The sequence below is a fragment of the Melospiza melodia genome, chromosome 1, assembly GCF_035770615.1.
Source record: "Melospiza melodia melodia isolate bMelMel2 chromosome 1, bMelMel2.pri, whole genome shotgun sequence".
NCBI classification, from domain to species: domain Eukaryota; kingdom Metazoa; phylum Chordata; class Aves; order Passeriformes; family Passerellidae; genus Melospiza; species Melospiza melodia.
This window is the reverse complement of record NC_086194.1, coordinates 173,731,911-173,752,413: the sequence shown is the minus strand read 5'-3', so window position 1 is coordinate 173,752,413 and position 20,503 is coordinate 173,731,911. Positions and strand designations below refer to the sequence as shown.

General features: G+C 47.9%; 1 protein-coding gene across 2 annotated transcripts; it reads left to right on the top strand.

Annotated features, from left to right (window-relative positions):
- Nucleotides 1–1,631: 1,631 nt before the first annotated feature.
- LOC134431043 (leucine-rich repeat-containing protein 14-like) lies at nt 1,632–17,059 on the top strand. 2 transcript variants are annotated; one of them, XM_063179031.1, is made up of 4 exons: nt 1,632–1,687; nt 6,661–6,961; nt 9,241–9,870; nt 16,268–17,059. In XM_063179031.1, exons 2-4 carry the CDS (start codon nt 6,669–6,671, stop codon nt 16,821–16,823), a joined length of 1,479 nt encoding a protein of 492 aa, XP_063035101.1. In that variant the 5' UTR covers nt 1,632–1,687; nt 6,661–6,668; the 3' UTR covers nt 16,824–17,059. The 2 variants fall into 2 exon arrangements, with proteins under 2 accessions (XP_063035101.1, XP_063035093.1); XM_063179023.1 differs by lacking the exons at nt 1,632–1,687; nt 6,661–6,961 and adding an exon at nt 7,382–7,447 and having other exon boundaries at nt 16,268–17,058.
- The last annotated feature ends 3,444 nt before the right edge of the window (nt 17,060–20,503 follow it).

The following is a 20,503-nucleotide window of genomic DNA, read 5'->3' as shown; positions in this document are numbered from 1 at the left end:
CTCCCCTCAGGAATTTTCCCCTCAGGAATTCTCCCCTCAGGGATTTTCCCCTCACGATTCCCACAGGAATTCTCCCCTCAGGAATTTTCCCCTCAGGAATTCTCCCCTCAGGACTTTTCCCCAGGAATTTCCCCTCACGATTCCCCACAGGAATTCTCCCCTCAGGAATTTTCCCCTCAGGATTTTTTCCCCCAGGAATTTCCCCTCACGATTCCCCTCAGGAATTCTCCCCTCAGAATTTTCCCGTCAGGAATTCTCCCTCAGGGATTTTCCCCTCAGGAATTTTCCCCTCCGGAATTTCCCCTCACGACTTTTCCCCTCAGGATTTTTCCCCTCACGAATTCTCCCCTCACGATTCCCCTCAGCCGCACCTGGCTGGGTTTGCGCTGCCGCTCCCGCAGGAATTCCGCTTCCCAACGCTTCAGCAGCACCTTCAGCTCCTGCTGCCGCTCCATGGCCGCCAAGCGGGATTGGGGTCGGGATTTGGGGTTTGGATCGGGAATTGGGGTCAGGGATCGAGGGAGGCTCCGGGGGGATCCCAGAGCCGCCTCAGAGCGAACCTCCCGCTCCCGCCAACCGCCAGCCAATAGGAAGGCAGGGATCAATGATTGACAGCCAAATGAGCCAATGGGAAGGCGAATGTACAAGAGCCCGCCGTGTCGCCTTAAACCAATGAGAAGTTTTAAAAGTATTGACGGACAGCTGGAGAAGCCAATTGAAATAAAGGAGTCAGCCCCCAAGGCGGGTTTTGCCCGCTGATTGGTTGTCACAACGAGCAGACACGGAAGTGAACCTTCTGTACGGGATGGGGGCCAGCGGAGTTTGCGGGCGGGCGGTGAGTGGGGGGCGCCATGAGGATCGGGAATCGGGATTGGGACCGGGACTGGAGTCTATGATCGGGATTAGGACCGGGATTGGGGTCGGGAATTGGGGTCGAGGATCAGGGAAGCTGCGCCGAGAACCCCAAAGCCGCCTCAGAGCGAACCTCCCCCTCTCGCCAAGCGTCAGCCAATAGGAAGGCAGGGATTCGTGATTGACAGCGAAATAAGCCAATGGAAAGGCGGATGTAGAAGAGCCCGCCCGTGTCCGCCTTGAACTGATGAGAATTTTAAAAAGCATTGACGGACAACTATAAGAGCCTATTACAGAAAAGGACTGAGCCCCTAAGGCGGGTCTTGGACGTTGATTGGTTGTCACAACGAGGAAACACGGAAGTAAACATTCCGTACGATTTGGGAGACTGCGGGCGGGCGGTGACTGGCTGCCGCCATGTGGATCGGGAATCGGGCGGGGATTAGAACCGGGATTGGGGTCGGGATTCGGGACTAGAACCGAGATTTGGGGTCGGGATCGGGAATTGGCGTCGGGATCGAGGGAGCTCCGGAGGGATCCCAGAGCCGCCTCAGAGCGAACCTCCCGCTCCGCCAAGCGCCACCCAATGGGAAGGCAGAGATTAGTGATTGACAGCGACATGAGCCAATGGGAAGGAGGATGTAGAAGCGCCCGCCTCTCGCTTTGAACCAATGAGAAATTTAATAAAACTTTGACAGACAGATGCAAGAGCCAATTGAAAGAAAGGTATCATCCACTAAGGGGTGTTTTGCTCGCTGATTGGTTGTCACAACGAGCAAACAAGGAAGTAAAGCTTCCGTACGCGCTGGGGGCAGCCGGGGGCTGCGGGCGGGCGGTGAGTGCGGGGCGCCATGTTGGGGGAAGCTCCGGTCCCCCCGCTTTTGTGGGTGCCTGAGGGGACTTTGGGATAATTTGGGGATCCCTGTGGGAATTTCCACATCCCCGGGAGGGGAATTTGGGATCCTGTGGGAACTTCCGGATCATCGGGAGGGATTTGAGATTCTGTGGGATTTTGGGGTGTCCGGGTGAGGTGGGGGAAGTCGGGGGTCTCCGAGACGCCCTGAGGGTCCCCTCACAACCGCCGCCATCTTCTCCTGGCTTTTCTTTGGGGTCTCTTCCCATCTGGGGTTTCTTTGGAATTCTTTGCTTCTCCATCACCCAAGGGGTCCCCAAATCCCCACAGGCCCCCAAAATCCTGGCTTTTCTTTGGGATATCCTCACATTTGGGGTTTCCCTGCAATTCTTTGATCCCCAAATCTCCATAGCCCACCCCGAGACTCGCTGAGGTTCCCCTCACAACTGCTGCCATCTTGTCCCGGCTTTTCTTTGGGATCTCCTCACATTTGGGGTTTTTCTGGAATTCTTTGCTTCGCCATCACCCAAAGGGTCCCCAAATCCCCACAGCCCTCCCAAAATCCAAGTTTTTCTTTGGGATATCCTCACATTTGGGCTTCTCTGCAATTCTTTGTTCCCCAAATCCCCACAGCGCCCTTCGACACGTGCTCAGGGTCCCCTCACAACCACCGCCATCTTGATCCCAGCTTTTCTGTGGGATCTCCTCGCATTTGGGGTTTTTCCATCGCCCAAAGGGTCCCCAAATCCCCACAGCCCCATAAAATCCAAATTTTTCTTTGGGTTACTTTGCATTTGGGGTTTCCTTGGAATTCTTTGATCCCCAAATCCCCACAGCCTCCCCCGAGACGCCCTGAGGGTTCCCTCACAACCGCCGCCATCTTGTCCCGGCTTTTCTTTGGGATCTCCTCGCATTCGGGGTTTCTCTGGAATTCTTTGCTTCTCCATCACCCAAAGGGTCCCCAATCCCCACAGCCCCCAAAATCCAAATTTTTCTTTGGGATTATCCTCACATTTGGGGTTTCTCTGCAATTCTTTGATCCCCAAATCTCCAAAGCCCACCCCGAGACTCGCTGAGGTTCCCCTCACAACCGCCGCCATCTTGATCCCAGCTTTTCTTTGGGATCTCCTCACATTTGGGGTTTCTCTGGAATTCTTTGCTTCTCCATCACCCAAAGGGTCCCCAAATCCCCACAGCCCCCCAAAATCCAAGTTTTTCTTTGGGATATCCTCACATTTGGGGTTTCTCTGCAATTCTTTGATCCCCAAATCTCCAAAGCCGACCCCGAGACGCGCTGAGCATCCCCTCACAACCGCCGCCATCTTGTCCCGGCTTTTCTTTGGGATCTCTTCACATTTGGGGTTTTCCTGGAATTCTTTGCTTCTCCATCACCCAAAGGGTCCCCAAATCCCCACAGCCCTCCCAAAATCCAAGTTTTTCTTTGGGATATCTTCACATTTGGTTTTTCTCTGAAATTCTTTGTTCCCCAAATCCCCACAGCGCCCTTCGACACGTGCTCAGGGTCCCCTCACAACCACCGCCATCTTGATCCCAGCTTTTCTGTGGGATCTCCTCGCATTTGGGGTTTTTCCATCGCCCAAAGGGTCCCCAAATCCCCACAGCCCCCCCAAATCCAAGTTTTTCTTTGGGATATCCTCAGATTTGGGGTTTCCTTGGAATTCTTTGATCCCCAAATCCCCACAGCCCTTCCGAGGCGCGCTGAAGGTCCTCTCACAACCGCCGCCATCTTGTCCTGGCTTTTCTTTGGGATCTCCTCGCATTTGGGGTTTCTCTGGAATTCTTTGATCCCCAAATCCCCACAAGCCCCCCAAATCCTGGCATTTCTTTAGGAGATCCTCACATTTGGGGTTTCTCTGCTATTCTTTGATCCCCAAATCCCCACATTCCTCCCCGAGACGCGCTAGGGGTCCCCTCACAACCGCCACCATCTTGTCCTGGCTTTTCTTTGGGATCTCCTCGCATTTCGGGTTTCTCTGGAATTCTTTGCTTCTCCATCACCCAAAGGGTCCCCAAATCCCCACAGCCCCCCAAAATCCAAGTTTTTCTTTGGGATATCCTCAGATTTGGGTTTTCTCTGAAATTCGTTGTTCCCCAGATCCCCACAGCGCCCTTCGACACTTGCTCAGGGTCCCCTCACAACCGCCGCCATCATGATCCCAGCTTTTCTTTGGGATCTCCTCGCATTTGGGGTTTTTCCATCGCCCAAAGGGTCCCCAAATCCCCACAGCCCCCCCAAATCCAAGTTTTTCTTTGGGATATCCTCACATTTGGGGTTTCTCTGCAATTCTTTGATCCCCAAATCCCCACAGCCCTTCCGAGGCGCGCTGACGGTCCTCTCACAACCGCCGCCATCTTGTCCTGGCTTTTCTTTGGGATCTCTTCGCATTTGGGGTTTCTCTGGAATTCTTTGCTTCTCCATCACCCAAAGGGTCCCCAAATCCCCACAGCCCCCCAAAACCCAAATTTTTCTTCGGGTTACTTTGCATTTGGGGTTTCCTTGGAATTCTTTGATCCCCAAATCCCCACAGCTCCCCCTGAGACCCCCTGAGGGTTCCCTCACAACCGCCGCCATCTTGATCCCAGCTTTTCTTTGGGATCTCCTCGCATTTGGGGTTTTTCCATCGCCCAAAGGATCCCCAAATCCCCACAGCCCCCCCAAATCCAAGTTTTTCTTTGGGATATCCTCACATTTGGGGCTTCTCTGCAATTCTTTGTTCCCCAAATCCCCACAGCCCTTCCGAGGCGCGCTGACGGTCCTCTCACAACCGCCGCCATCTTGTCCTGGCTTTTCTTTGGGATCTCCTCACATTTCGGGTTTCTCTGGAATTCTTGGATCCCCAAATCCCCACAGCCCCATAAAATCCAAATTTTTCTTTGGGATATCCTCAGATTTGGGGCTTCTCTGCAATTCTTTGTTCCCCAAATCCCCACAGCGCCCTTCGACACGTGCTCAGGGTCCCCTCACAACCACCGCCATCTTGATCCCAGCTTTTCTGTGGGATCTCCTCGCATTTGGGGTTTTTCCATCACCCAAAGGGTCCCCAAGTCCCCACAGCCCCATAAAATCCAAGTTTTTCTTTGGGATCTCCTCGCATTTGGGGTTTCTCTGGAATTCTTTGATCCCCAAATCCCCACAAGCCCCCCAAATCCTGGCATTTCTTTAGGAGATCCTCACATTTGGGGTTTCTCTGCTATTCTTTGATCCCCAAATCCCCACATTCCTCCCCGAGACGCGCTGGGGGTCCCCTCACAACCGCCACCATCTTGTCCCGGCTTTTCTTTGGGATCTCCTCGCATTTTGGGTTTCTCTGGAATTCTTTGCTTCGCCATCACCCAAAGGGTCCCCAAATCCCCACAGCCCCCCCAAAATCCAAGTTTTTCTTTGGGATATCCTCACATTTGGGGCTTCTCTGCAATTCTTTGTTCCCCAAATCCCCACAGCGCCCTTCGACACGTGCTCAGGGTCCCCTCACAACCACCGCCATCTTGATCCCAGCTTTTCTTTGGGATCTCCTCGCATTTGGGGTTTTTCCATCGCCCAAAGGGTCCCCAAATCCCCACAGCCCCCCCAAATCCAAGTTTTTCTTTGGGATATCCTCACATTTGGGGTTTCTCTGCAATTCTTTGATCCCCAAATCCCCACAGCCCTTCCGAGGCGCGCTGACGGTCCTCTCACAACCGCCGCCATCTTGTCCTGGCTTTTCTTTGGGATCTCTTTGCATTTGGGGTTTCTCTGGAATTCTTTGCTTCTCCATCACCCAAAGGGTCCCCAAATCCCCACAGGCCCCCAAAATCCAAGTTTTTCTTTGGGATATCCTCACATTTGGGGTTTCTCTGCAATTCTTTGATCCCCAAATCTCCAAAGCCGACCCCGAGACGCGCTGAGGTTCCCCTCACAACCGCCGCCATCTTGATCCCAGCTTTTCTTTGGGATCTCCTCGCATTTGGGGTTTCTCTGGAATTCTTTGCTTCTCCATCGCCCAAAGGGTCCCCAAATCCCCACAGCCCCCCCAAATCCAAGTTTTTCTTTGGGATATCCTCACATTTGGGGTTTCTCTGCAATTCTTTGATCCCCAAATCTCCAAAGCCCTTCCGAGGTGCGCTGAGGGTCCTCTCACAACCGCCGCCATCTTGTCCTGGCTTTTCTTTGGGATCTCCTCACATTTGGGGTTTCTCTGGAATTCTTTGCTTCGCCATCACCCAAAGGGTCCCCAAATCCCCACAGCCCTCCCAAAATCCAAGTTTTTCTTTGGGATATCCTCACATTTGGGGCTTCTCTGCAATTCTTTGTTCCCCAAATCCCCACAGCGCCCTTCGACATGTGCTCAGGGTCCCCTCACAACCACCGCCATCTTGATCCCAGCTTTTCTTTGGGATCTCCTCGCATTTGGGGTTTTTCCATCGCCCAAAGGGTCCCCAAATCCCCACAGCCCCCCAAATCCAAGTTTTTCTTTGGGATATCCTCACATTTGGGGTTTCTCTGGAATTCTTTGATCCCCAAATCCCCACAGCCTCCCCCGAGATGTGCTCAGGTTCCTCTCACAACCGCCGCCATCTTGTCCTGGCTTTTCTTTGGGATCTCCTCGCATTTGGGGTTTCTCTGGAATTCTTCGGTCCTCAAGTCCCCACAATCCCCCCAAATCCTGGCTTTTCATTAGGAGATCCTCACATTTGGGGTTTCTCTGCAATTCTTTGATCCCCAAATCCCCACAGCCCACCCCGAGATGCGCTGAGCGTCCCCTCACAACCGCCGCCATCTTGTCCCGGCTTTTCTTTGGGATCTCTTCACATTTGGGGTTTCTCTGGAATTCTTTGCTTCTCCATTGCCCAAAGGGTCCCCAAATCCCCACAAGTTCCCAAACTCCTGGCTTTTCTTCGTGATATCCTGACATTTCTGTTTCCTCTGCAATTCTTTCTTCCCCAAACCCCCACAGCCCCGCCGATGGATTCCCTCCTCTTCCTCTGCGCCCGCCGCGTCGTCGCCCACCGCCCTCTTCCCGTCCTTCCCGCCGATCTCCACCCCGTCCTCTTCCAGGCGGCGTTCCTGGACGGGCGGCCCCTGGTGCTGCGGGACCTGGTGGCCGCGTGGCCGTTCCCGGTGCTCAACTTCCAGCGGCTGGTGGGGCGCCGGGAGCTGCTGCGGGACCATCCCTGCAAGCTCTGCGTCCAGGCCGTCATCCTGGCCGTGGTGGCGCAGCTGCGGCGGCAGCTGGAGGAGCCCGGCCACGACGCCAGGTGGGTTCTGGGCAGCGTCGGGATGGGGGCACCACCTCCGTTCCTGAGGTTCCTCCGTCGCTTTTGGTGGTTCCTGCTTGGTTGCGATGGTTTCCTTCTTGTTTTTCATGGTTTCTTCCCATTTTTGATGGTTCCATCCCGTTTTTGATGGTTCCTTGCTGTTTTTGAGGGTTCCTTCTTGATTTTGATGGTTTCCACCCATTTTTGATGGTTCCTTCCCATATATGGTTTCCTCCCATTTTTGTCACTTTAGATGGTTCCTTCCTTGACGGTTCCATCCCGTATTTTTGATGGTTCCTCCTGTTCTTGATGGTTCCTTCCCATCCTTACTGGTTTCTCTCATTTTTTGGTGGTTTCTTCCCATTTTTTATGGTTTCCTCCCATTTTTGATGGCTCCATCCCTGTTGATGAATTCCTGCTTTTGATGGTTTTTTCCGTGGTGGCGCAGCTGCGGCGGCAGCTGGAGGAGCCCGGCCACGACGCCAGGTGGGTTCTGGGCAGCGTCGGGATGGGGGCACCACCTCCGTTCCTGAGGTTCCTCCGTCGCTTTTGGTGGTTCCTGCTTGGTTTGGATGGTTTCCTTCTTGTTTTTCATGGTTTCTTCCCATTTTTGATGGTTCCATCCTGGTTTTGATGGTTCCTTTCTGGTTTTGAGGGTTCCTTCTTGATTTTGATGGTTTCTTCCCATTTTTGATGGTTCCTTCCCATTTATGGTTTCCTCCCATTTTTGATGGTTCCTTGCCACTTTGGATGGTTCCTTCCTTGACGGTTCCATCCCGTTTTTGATGGTTCCTTTCTGGTTTTGAGGGTTCCTTCTTCATTTTGATGGTTTCTTCCCATTTTTTGATGGTTCCTTCCTGTTTTTGGTTTCCTCCCATTTTTGTCACTTTAGATGGTTCCTTCCTTGACGGTTCCATCCCATTTTTGATGGTTCCTGTTTTTGATGGTTCCTTCCCATCCTTAATGGTTTCTTTCATTTTTTGATGTTCCCTTCCCATTTTTGGTGGTACCTTGTTGGTTTGGATGGTTTCCTTCTTGTTTTTCATGGTTCCTTCCCATTTTTGATGATTCCATCCCATTTTTGATGGTTCCTTTGCATTTTTGATGGTTCCTTCCCATTTTTGGTTTCCTCCCATTTTTGATGGTTTCTTGCCGCTTCAGATGGTTCCTTCCTTGACGGTTCCTTCCCATTTTTGAGGACTTCCTCCTGTTTCTAATGGTTTTCTCCCATTTTTGATGGTTTCCTCCAGTTTTTCATGGTTTCTCTTTGTTTTTGATGTTTCCTTCCTGTTTTTGACCATTTCCTCCCATTTTTGATGGTTTCTTGCCACTTCAGATGTTTCCTTCCTTGACGGTCCCATCCCATTTTTGATGGTTCCATTTTTGATGATTCCCTCCTGTTTTTGATGGTTCCTTCTTGGTTTAGATGGTTCCTTCCCATTTTTCATGATTCCTTTCCATTTTCGATGCTTTTAATGGTTTCTTTGATTTTTTTTGATGGTTTCTTTGCATTTTTTATGATTTCCTCCCATTTTTAACGGTTTCCTCCTGTTTTTGATGGTTTCTTCTTGCATTTGATGATTCCGTCCCATTTTTCACGATTCCTTCCTGTTTTTGATGCTTTCCTCCCATTTGTCATGGTTTCCACACAATTTCTGATGCCTTCGTCTCATTTTTTATTATTTCTTCCCATTATTGATGGTTTCCTCTCATTTTTGATGGTTCCTTCCTGTTTTTGATGGTTTCTTCCTGTTTATGTTTTCTTCCCAGTTTTTATGGTTTTTTTCCTTTTTGATGGTTTCTTCTTGTATTTGAACGTTTTTTCCCATTTTTGATGGTTTCCTCTCATTTTTGATGGTTCCTTCCTGGTTTTGATGGTTTCTTCCCATTTACGTCTTCTTCCCACATTTTATGGGGTTTTTTTCCTTTTTTGATGGTTTCTTCTTGTATTTGAACGTTTCTTCCCATTTTTGATGGTTTCCTCTCATTTTTGATGGTTTCCTCTCATTTTTGATGGTTCCATCCTGTTTTTGATGCTTTCTTCCCGTTTATGTCTTCTTCCCTGTTTTTATGTTTTTTTTCCATTTTTGATGGTTTCTTCTTGTACTTGAACGTTTCTTCCCATTTTTGATGGTTTCCTCCAAGTTTTGACGGTTCCTTCCCATTTTTCATGGTTCCTTCCTTTTCATGATTGTTCCTTCCCAATTTTTAATGATTTCTCTCTTCCTGTTTTTGATGTTTCCATCCCATTTTCGACGATCCCTTCCCACGTCCCCCAGCCTGCGCGTTCTGGACATCACCGGCCTCCCGGACTCGGCGTCCGGCCGCGCTCCGGACGGGATGAGCGTCTGGTCGGGCACGGTGGCTTTGGCCAAGGCTTGCGTGGAGGTGTCCAAGCACCGGCGGGAATTCCAGCGGCGCGGATCCAAGCGGCACAAAGGCCGCTCCGGCGCCGCCACGGCCGCGGCCGCTCCGCAGCCGCCGGGCGTCGACGTCCACGCCGACCTGTTCGTCAACGGGACGTCCTACGGGATCCTGCGCGACGCGCTCCGCACCGGATCCGCCGGCCCGCTGCGCCTCAAGTGCCGCGAGCTCCAAGCCGAGGAGCTCTCGGCGTCGGCCATCGCGGCCTTGCTGGAATCGCTGGACCCGTCCTTCCTGCGCAGGGTGGACCTGAGATTCAACAACCTGGGGCTGGCCGGGCTCTCGGTGATCCTGCCGCACCTCTCGCGCTTCCCGGAGCTGCGCAGCCTCAAGCTGCAGTACAGCAACGTGGACGTGCGGCGCCCCACGCCCGAGTCGGCCATCGGCATCCGGTGCCTGGCCGGGCAGCTGGGAATGCTGCCCAGCCTGCGCGAGCTCAACCTGGGATCCTCCCGGCTCTCCGGGAACCTGCGCCAGATCCTCTGGTGAGCTCCTCGCGCGGCGGGGCCCGGCCGGGCCCTTCCCGCTCTTCCCCCCAAGGCTTGGGGGGCTTGGGGGTCTTTGCCACCCTCGGTGATCCCGTGGTTCCCGGATTTCATTGTCACGATGTTCCCGCGGTTCCGTTATCCCGATAGTTCGTGACTCGGTGACTCCGTTGTCCCGTCGTTCCGTGATCCCAACATTCAGTGATTCCAGGATTCTCCAATGCTGAACTTGATGATCTTGGAGATTTTTTCCAGCTTAAGTGATCCCATAATTCCAGGATTTCATTATCCCAATATTCCCATGATTCCGTTATCCCAATAATTGATGACTCAGTGATTCCATGATCCAGAACTCCATGATCCCAGGATTCTCAAAGGCTGAACTTGACGATCTTGAAAGTCTTTTCCAATCTTAGCCCCATAATTCCAGGATTTTATTATCCCAACATTCACAAGATCCCATGGCTCTGTTAACCCAAATTGTTTATGACTCAGCGATTCTATTATCCCATAATTCCATGATCCCAGAATTCCAGGATTCCCAAAGCTTGGGCTCGATGGTCTTGGAGGTCTTCTCCAATCTTGATGATCCCTTGATTCCATGATTTCATTATCCCAGTGTTACCATGTTCCCATGATTCCGTTATCCCAATAATTCATGACTCAGTGATTCCATGATCCCAGAATTCCATGATCCCAGGATTCTCAAAGGCTGAACTTGATAATTTTGGAGGTCTTCTCCAATGTTAATGATCCCATAATTCCAGGATTTCATTATCCCAACATTCCCACAATCCCATCATTCCCATATCCTATCACTCACCGCTTCCATCATCCCATAAATTCATGGTCCGATAATTCCATGATTCCAGGATTCCCAAAGATTGAGCTTGATGGTCTTGGAGGTCTTCTCCAACCTTAATGATCCCATGATTCCACAAACTCATTGTCTCATTGTTCCCATGATTCCATTGTCTCAATAGCTCATGACTCAGTGATTCCACGATCCCAGAATTCCAAGATCCCAGGATTCTCAAAGGCTGAACTTGGCAATCTTGGAGGTCTTCTCCAATCTTAGTGACTCCATGACTCCCGGATTTCATTATCCCATTGTTCCCATGATTCCCTTATCCCAATATTTTATGACTCAACAATTCCATTATCGCATAAATTCATCATCTCATAATTCCGCCATTCCAGGATTCCCAGAGGTTGGGCTCGATGGTCTTGGACGTCTTCTCCAAAATGATGATCCCTTGATTCCAGAAACTCATGATCTCTTTGTTCCCGTGATTCCATGATTCCATTGTCTCAGTAGTTCGTGACTCAGTGATTCCATCGTCGCATCATTCCAAGATCCCAGAATTCCCTGGTTCCAGAATTCCCAAAGGTTGGTCTCGATGGTCTTGAAGGTCTTCTCCAATCTTGATGATCCCTTGATTCCATGATTTCATTATCCCAATATTCCCATGTTCCCATGATTCCATTATCCCAATAATTCATGACTGGGTGATTCCACGATCCCAGAATTCCAAGATCCCAGGATTCTCAAAGGCTGAACTTGATAATTTTGGAGGTCTTCTCCAATGTTAATGATCCCATAATTCCAGGATTTCATTATCCCAACATTGCCACAATCCCATCATTCCCATATCCTATCACTCACCGCTTCCATCATCCCATAAATTCATGCTCCGATAATTCCATGATTCCAGGATTCCCAAAGATTGAGCTTGATGGTCTTGGAGGTCTTCTCCAACCTTAATGATCCCATGATTCCACAAACTCATTGTCTCATTGCTCCCATGATTCCATTGGCTCAATAGCTCTTGACTCAGTGATTCCATGATCCCAGAACTCCAAGATCCCAGGATTCTCAAAGGCTGAACTTGGCAATCTTGGAGGTCTTCTCCAATCTTAGTGACTCCATGACTCCAGGATTTCATTATCCCATTGTTCCCATGATTCCCTTATCCCAATATTTTATGACTCAACAATTCCATTCTCACATAAATTCACGATCTCATAATTCCGGCATTCCAGGATTCCCAGAGGTTGGGCTCGATGGTCTTGGAGGTCTTCTCCAATCTCGATGATCCCTTGATTCCATGATTTCATTGTCCCAATGTTCCCGTGTTCCCACGATTCTGTTATCCCAATACCTCACGACTGCGCGATTCCATGATCCCAGAATTCCATGTTCCCAGGATTCTGTGATTCCAAGATTCTCAAAGGCTGAACTTGGCAATCTTGGAGGTCTTCTCCAATCTTAGTGACCCCATGATTCCATGATGTCATTGTCCCAATATTCCCATGATCCTGTGACCCTCTCCTCCCAATAGTTTATGACTCAGCAATTCCATTATCACATAAATTCATGATCGCGTAATTCCGCAATTCCACGATTCCCAAGGTTTGGGCTCGATGGTCTTGAAGATCTTTTCCAACCTCAATGATCCCAGGTTCCCATGATCCCATTATCCCAACAGTCCATGACTCCATTTTCCCTTAAATTCAAGATTTCATAATTTCTTAATTCTAAGATTCCCAGAGCTTGGGCTTGATGGCCTTGAGCATCTTTCCCAACCGGAATGATCCATTGATTTCAGGAACTTTTTATCCCAATGTTCCCATAATCCCGTGGTTCCGTTGTCCCAAGAGTTTGCAACTCAAATATTCCATCATCCCATAATTTCATGATCCCATCATTCCTCAGTCCACAATTCCCAAGGTTTGGGCTCGATGGTCTTGGAGATCTTTTCCAACCTCAACGATCCCAGGTTCCCATGATCCCACCAGTCCATGACTCCATGATTCCATAACTACGTGACCCCACAATTCTGCGATTCCAGGATTCCCAAAGGTTGGATTTGATGATCCTGAAGCCTTTTCCAACTTCAATGGCTCCATGAGCCCGGAACTCCATGATTCCGTAATTTCATGGCTCCCTGATCCCAGAATCCCAGTATCCCACGATTCCCTAATCCCGTTAACTCCAGGATCCCAAAACTCCGTAACTCCACAATTCCCCGGCTCCGTGACTCCATAATTCCACGATTCTCAAAGGTGCAGCTTGATGGTCTTGGAGATTTTCTCCAGCTTCAGCCATTCCATCATTCCATGATTCCATGACCATGCCACTCCATGACCCCACAATCTCATGGATCCACAACTCCATGATCCCATCATCCTCAGATGTCAAACCTGATGGTCTTGGAGTCCTTTCCCAACCTGAGCCATTCCATAATTCAATAACCTCAAAACTCCAAAATCCCAGGATTTTCAGAGGTCAAACTCGATGTTCTTGGAGCTCTTTCCCAACCTCAGTCATTCCAGAATCCCATGGCTCTGTGATCCCGTAATTCCATGAATTTCAAAGCTTGAACTTGATGGTCCTGGAGCTTTTCCCCAACCTCACCCATTCCACAACTCCATGGTCCCACCATCCTCAGATGTCAAACCTGATGGTGTTGGAGACCTTTCCCAACCTGAGCCATTCCATAATTCCATGATCTGATTCCACAGTTCCGTGTTCCTGTGATCCCATAATTCCATGATTCTCAAACCTTGAACTTGATGGTCTTGGAGACCTTCCCCAACCTCAGCCATTCCATAACTCCATTATCCCATAATTCCCAAATCCCAGGATTTTCAGAGGTCAAACACGATGTTCTTGGAGCTCTTTCCCAACCTCAGTCATTCCCGAATCCCATGGCTCTGTGATCCCGTAATTCCATGAATTTCAAAGCTTGAACTTGATGGTTTTGGAGCTCTTTCACAACCTCAGTCATTCCAGAATCCCACGGCTCTGTGATCCCTTAATTCCATGATTCTCAAACCTTGACCTTGATGGTTTTGGAGCTCTTTCACAACTTCAGCCATTCCATAACTCCATGATCCCATATTCCAAAAATCCCAGGATTTTCAGAGGTCAAACTTGATGTTCTTGGAGCTCTTTCCCAACCTCACCCATTCCATAATTCCATTGTTTGATTCCACAATTCCATGGCTCCATGATCCCATAAATTCCATGATTCTCAAACCTTGACCTTGATGGTCTTGGAGACCTTTCCTGCCCTGAGTAATTCCACGATTTCATGACCCCATAACTCCAAAGTCCCAGGATTTTCAGAGGTCGAACTCGATGTTCTTGGAGCTCTTTCCCAACCTCAGCCATCCCACAATCCCACGGCTCTGTGATCCCATCACTCCATGATTCTCAATCCTTGACTTTGATGTTCTTGGAGACCATTCATGACCTGAGTAATCCCATAACTCCCTGACCCCATAACTCCAAAATCCCAGGATTTCAGAGGTCAAACTTGATTCTCGGCCATCTTTCCCAACCTCAGCCATTCCATAACTCCATGATTTTGAAACCTTGAACTTGATGCTCTTGGAGACCTTCCCAACCTCCATCATTTCATAACTCCATGATCCCATCATTCCAAAATCCCAGGATTTTCAGAGGTCAAACTCGATGTTCTTGGAGCTCTTTCCCCACATGTTCCCACCCGATCCTGACCTGTCCCTTTTCCCTCCCCGCAGCGACCTCCAGGCCCCGTTGGAGAGCTTGGAATTGGCCTTCTGCTCCCTCGTCCCCGCCGACCTCGCCTTCCTCTCCCAAAGAGTCTCTCCATGGCTCCAGAGCTCTGGGATCCATCCCAGCCTTCCATGGTCCCACATTCCACAAGTCCATGGATTATCATCCAATATCCCACATCCCAGAACTCCATGATGACAGATTCCATCATTCCATGAATTTCAAACCTTGAACTTGATGGTCCTGGAGCTTTTCCCCAACCTCAGCCATTCCACAACTCCATGGTCCCACCATCCTCAGATGTCAAACCTGATGGTCTTGGAGACTTTCCCAACCTGAGTCATTCCATAATTCCATTATTTGATTCCACAATTCCATGACCCCACGATCCCATCATTCCATGATTCTCCGACTTTGACCTTGATGTTCCTGGAGATCTTTCCCAACCTCAGCCATTCCATAACTCCACGATCCCATCATTCCAAAATCCCAGGAATTTCAGGAGTCAAACTTTACGTTCTCGGAGCTCTTTCTCAAGTTCAGCCATTCCACAATTCCATGGCTCTGTGATCCCGTAATTCCACGATTCTTAAACCTTGACCTTGATGTTCTTGGAGATCTTTCCCAACCTCAGCCATTCCATAACTCCATGATCCCATCATTCCCAAATCCCAGGATTTTCAGAGATCACACTCGTTGTTCTTGGAGCTCTTTCCCAACCTCAGTCATTCCAGAATCCCATGGCTCTGTGATCCCATAATTCCATGAATTTCAAAGCTTGAACTTGATGGTCCTGGAGCTTTTCCCCACCCTCAGCCATTCCACAACTCCATGGTCCCACGATCCTCAGATGTCAAACCTGATGGTGTTGGAGACTTTCCCAACCTGAGTCATTCCATAATTCCATAACCTCAAAATTCCAAAATCCCTGATCCCAAGACCTCACAATTCCACAATTCTACAATTCCCTGGCTCCATAACTCCATTATTCCATGAGTCTCAAACCTTGAGTTTGATGGTCTTGGAGACCTTTCCCAACTCCAGCCGTTCCATGCATTCCATGATCACAATCTCATGGACCCATCATTCCACAACTCCATGGTCCCACCATCCTCAGATGTCAAACCTGATGGTGTTGGAGACCTTTCCCAACCTGAGCCATTCCATAATTCCATTGTTTGATTCCACAATTCCATGACCCCACGATCCCATCATTCCATGATTCTCCGAATTTGACCTTGATGTTCCTGGAGATCTTTCCCAACCTCAGCCATTCCATAACTCCATGGTCCCATGATCCCATAATTCCATGATTCTCAAACCTGGAGCTTGATGGTCTTGGAGATCTTTCCCAACCTGAGCAATCCCACGATTCCATGACCCCATAACTCCACAATCCCAGGATTTTCAGAGGTCAAACTCGATGTTCTTGGAGACCTTCCCCAACCTCACCCATCTCACAATCCCAACATCCCATCATTCCAAAATCCCAGGATTTTTAGATGTCAGACGTGATGTTCTTGGAGCTCTTTCTCAACCTCAGCCATTCCAAAATTCCATGACCCCATGATCTGATAATTCCATGATTCCAATCCTTGACCTTGATGGTCTTGGAGACCTTTCCTGCCCTGAGTAATTCCTTGATTCCATGACCCCGCAACTCCAAAATCCCATGATATCAAGAGCTCAAATTTGATGTTCTTGGAGATCTTTCCCAACCTCAGCCATTCCATAACTCCATGACCCCATAATCTCAAAGTCCCAGGATTTTCAGAGGTCAAACTCGATGTTCTTGGAGCTCTTTCCCCACATGTTCCCACCCGATCCTGACCTGTCCCTTTCCCCTCCCCGCAGCGACCTCCAGGCCCCGTTGGAGAGCTTGGAATTGGCCTTCTGCTCCCTCGTCCCCGCCGACCTCGCCTTCCTCTCCCAGAGCTTCCACGCGCCGGCCCTCAAGCGCCTGGACCTGAGCGGCCACGACTTCTCCCAGGGCCTCCTGGAGCCGCTGCGGCTGCTGCTGGAGGAGACCTCGGCCTCGCTGCTGCACCTGGACCTCATGGAATGCCGCATGGCCGACCCCCACCTGGACGCGCTGCTGCCGACGCTGCGCCGCTGCTCCCGCCTGCGCTTCCTGGGACTCTACGGCAACTCCCTGTCCACGGCCGCGCTCAAGGAGCTGCTCCGCAAGACCCTGGAGCTGCCCGACCTCCGCCTGGTGGTCTACCCCTTCCCCGTGGATTGCTACAGGCCGCAGGGGTCGCGGTGGGGTTTGGGGGCCGCGGTGGATGAGGAGATGGTGGCCATGGTGGAGGTGGAGTTGGGGCGGATGCTGGAGGGTTCCGGGCGGAGCGACCTCGTGTGGAGCTCCAACCCCTGCGGGCACGGGCAGTTGGATTTCTTCGCGTTGTGATTGGGGGGAAAAGGTGATTCACGGAAAAATGCAAATTCTTCGTGCCAAAAATTCATCCCAAAATCCAAACCCTTCAATCCCAAAATCCAAATTCTTCATCCCAAAATCCAAACCCTTCAATCCCAAAATTCACCCCACAATCCAAAGCCTTCAATGCCAAAATCCAAACCCTTCATCCAAAATTCACCCCAAAATTCAAATCCTTCATCCGAAATTCATCCCAAAATCCAAACCCTTCACCCCAAAATCCAAATCCTTCACCCCAAAATTCACCCCAAAATCCAAATCCTTAACCCAAAATCCAAACCCTTCAATCCCAAATTCATCCCAAAATCCAAATTCATCATCCTAAAGTTCCCAAGTCCTTCATCCCAAATCCTTCACCCAAAAATCCAAACCCTTCAATCCCAAAAGTCATCCGAAAATCCAAATTCTTCATGCAAAAATCATCCCAAAATCCAAAGCCATCACCCAAAAATTCACCCCAAAATCCAAATTCTTCACGCCAAAAATTCGTCCCAAAATCCAAATTCTTCATCCCAAAATCCAAATCCTTCAATCCCAAAATTCACCCCAAAATCCAAATTCTTCACCCCAAACTTCATCCCAAAATCCAAACCCTTCATCCAAAATTCATCCCAAAATCCAAATCCTTCACCCCAAAGACCAAAGCCTTCAATCCCAAAATCCACATTCTTCACCCAAAAATTCATCCCAAAATCCAAATCCCTAAACCCCAAAATCAAAATTCTTCATCCAAGAATTCGTCCCAAAATCCAAATCCTTCAATCCCAAAATCCAAATCCTTCAATCCCAAAATCCAAACGCTTCAATCCCAAATTCATCCCAAAATCCAAATCCTTCAATCCCAAAATCCAAACCCTTCAATCCCAAAATCCAAATCCTTCATCCCAAATTCATCCCAAAATCCAAATCCTTCATCCAAAATCCAAACCCTTCAATCCCAAAATCCAAATCCTTCACCCCAAAATTCACCCCAAAATTCAAATCCTTCATCCCAAAATCCAAACCCTTCAATCCCAAAATCCAAATCCTTCATCCAAAAATTCATCCCAAAATCCACATTCTTCAATCCCAAAATCCAAACGCTTCAATCCCAAAATTTACCCCAAAATCCAAATTCGTCAATCCCAAGATCCAAATTCTTCATCCCAAAATTCATCCCAAAATCAAAATTCTTCACGCCAAAATCCAAATCCTTCATCCAAAATTCAACCCAAAATCCAAATTCTACACCCAAAATTCATCCCAAAATCCAAATCCTTCATCCAAAATTCATCTGAAACTCCAAATTCTTTATCCCAAAATTCATCCAAAATCCAAATTCTTCACGCCAAAATCCAAATCCTGCATCCAAAATTCATACCAAAATCCAAATCCTTCATTTAAAAATCCAAATCCTTCAGCCAAAAATCACCCCAAAATCCAAATCCTTCAATCCCAAAAATTCATCCCAAAATCAAAATTCTTCATCCACAAATTCATCCCAAAATCCAAAGTATTCATACCAAAATTCATCCCAAAATCCAAATCCTTCCATCCCAAAATCGAAACCCTTCAATCCCAAAATTCATCCCAAAATCCAAACTCTTCATCCCAAAATCCAAATTCTTCATCCCAAAATCCAAACCCTTCAATCCCAAAATTCACCCCACAATCCAAAGCCTTCAATGCCAAAATCCAAACCCTTCACCCAAAATTCACCCCAAAATTCAAATCCTTCATCCGAAATTCATCCCAAAATCCAAACCCTTCACCCCAAAATCCAAATCCTTCACCCCAAAATTCACCCCAAAATCCAAATCCTTCACCCAAAATCCAATCCCTTCAATCCCAAATTCATCCCAAAATCCAAACTCTTCATCCCAAAATCCAAATTCATCATCCTAAAGTTCCCAAGTCCTTCATCCCAAATCCTTCAGCCCAAAATCCAAATCCTTCACCCAAAAATTCATCCCAAAATCCAAATTCTTCATCCACAAATTCATCCCAAAATCCAAAGGATTCATTCCAAAATTCATCCCAAAACCCAAATCCTTCCATCCCAAAATCCAAACCCTTCAATCCCAAAATTCATCCCAAAATCCAAACTCTTCATCCCAGAATCCAATTTCTTCATCCTAAAGTTCCCAAGTCCTTCATCCCAAATCCTTCAACCCAAAATCCAAATTCTTCATCCCAAAATCCAAACCCTTCAATCCCAAAATTCATCCCAAAATCAAAATCATTCACCCCAAATTCATCCCAAAATCCAGACCCTCCATCCAAAATTCATCCCAAAATCCAAACCCTTCAATCCCAAAAATTCATCCCAAAATCAAAATTCTTCATCCGAAATTCATCCCAAAATCCAAACTCTTCACCCCAAAATCTAAATCCTTCAATCCCAAAAAATCATCCCAAAATTGAAATTCTTCATTCCAAAATTCACCCCAAAATCCAAATTCTTCACCCAAAATTCACCCCAAAATCCAAATTTTTCATCCAAAATTCATCCAACATCCAAACCTTTCACGCCAAAATCCAGACACGTCACCCAAAAATTCACCCCAAAATCAAAATTCTTCACGCCAAAATCCAAACCCTTCATCCAAAATTCATCCCAAAATCCAAATCCTTCACCCCAAAATCCAAATTCTTCACACCAAAATTCATTCCAAAATCCAAATTATTCATCCCAAAAATTCATCCCAAAATCCAAATTCTTCAATCCCAAAATTCACCCCAAAATCCAAATCCTTCATGGCAAAATCCAAACCCGTCACCCAAAAATTCACCCCAAAATCCAAATTATTCACGCCAAAATCCAAATCCTTCCTCCAAAATTCACCCCAAAATCCAAATCCTTCACCCAAAAATTCACCCCAAAATCCAAATTCTTCACGCCAAAATCCAAATCCTACGTCCAAAATTCACCCCAAAATCCAAAGCCGTCACCCAAAAATTCACCCCAAAATCCAAACCCTTCAATCCCAAAATTCACCCCAAAATCCAAATTCTGCACCCTAAAATTCATCCCAAAATCCAAATCCTTCAATCCCAGACTCCAAATCCTTCATCCCAGAATTCATCCCAAAATCCAAATTCTTCATCCCAAAATCCAGACCCATCACCCCAAAAATTCATCCCAAAATCCAAATTATTCACGCCAAAATCCAAACCCTACGTCCAAAATTCATCCCAAAATCCAAATCCTTGAATCCCAAAATTCACCCCAAAATCCAAACCCTTCAATCCCAAAATCCAAATCCTTCGTCCAAAATTCACCCCAAAATCCAAATTCTTCAATCCCAAACTCCAAATTCTTCATCCAAAAATTCACCCCAAAATCCAAATTCTGTTTTCTGTTTTATTTTATATTTTTTTACCCTGATGTTTTCTGTTTGATTTTATATTTTGTGTTTTATTTTATATTTCCCCACCCTGATGTTTTCTGTTTTATTTTATATTTTCCCCCCACCCTGATGTTGTATTTTATATTTTTTTACCCTGATGTTTTCTGTTCTATTTTATATTTTATATTTTATTTTATATTCCCCACCCTGATGTTTTCTGTTTTATTTTATATTTTATATTTTATTTTATATTTCCCCACCCTGATGTTTTCTGTTTTCTCTTTCATTTTATATTTTTTCCCCCACCCTGATATTTTGTGTTTT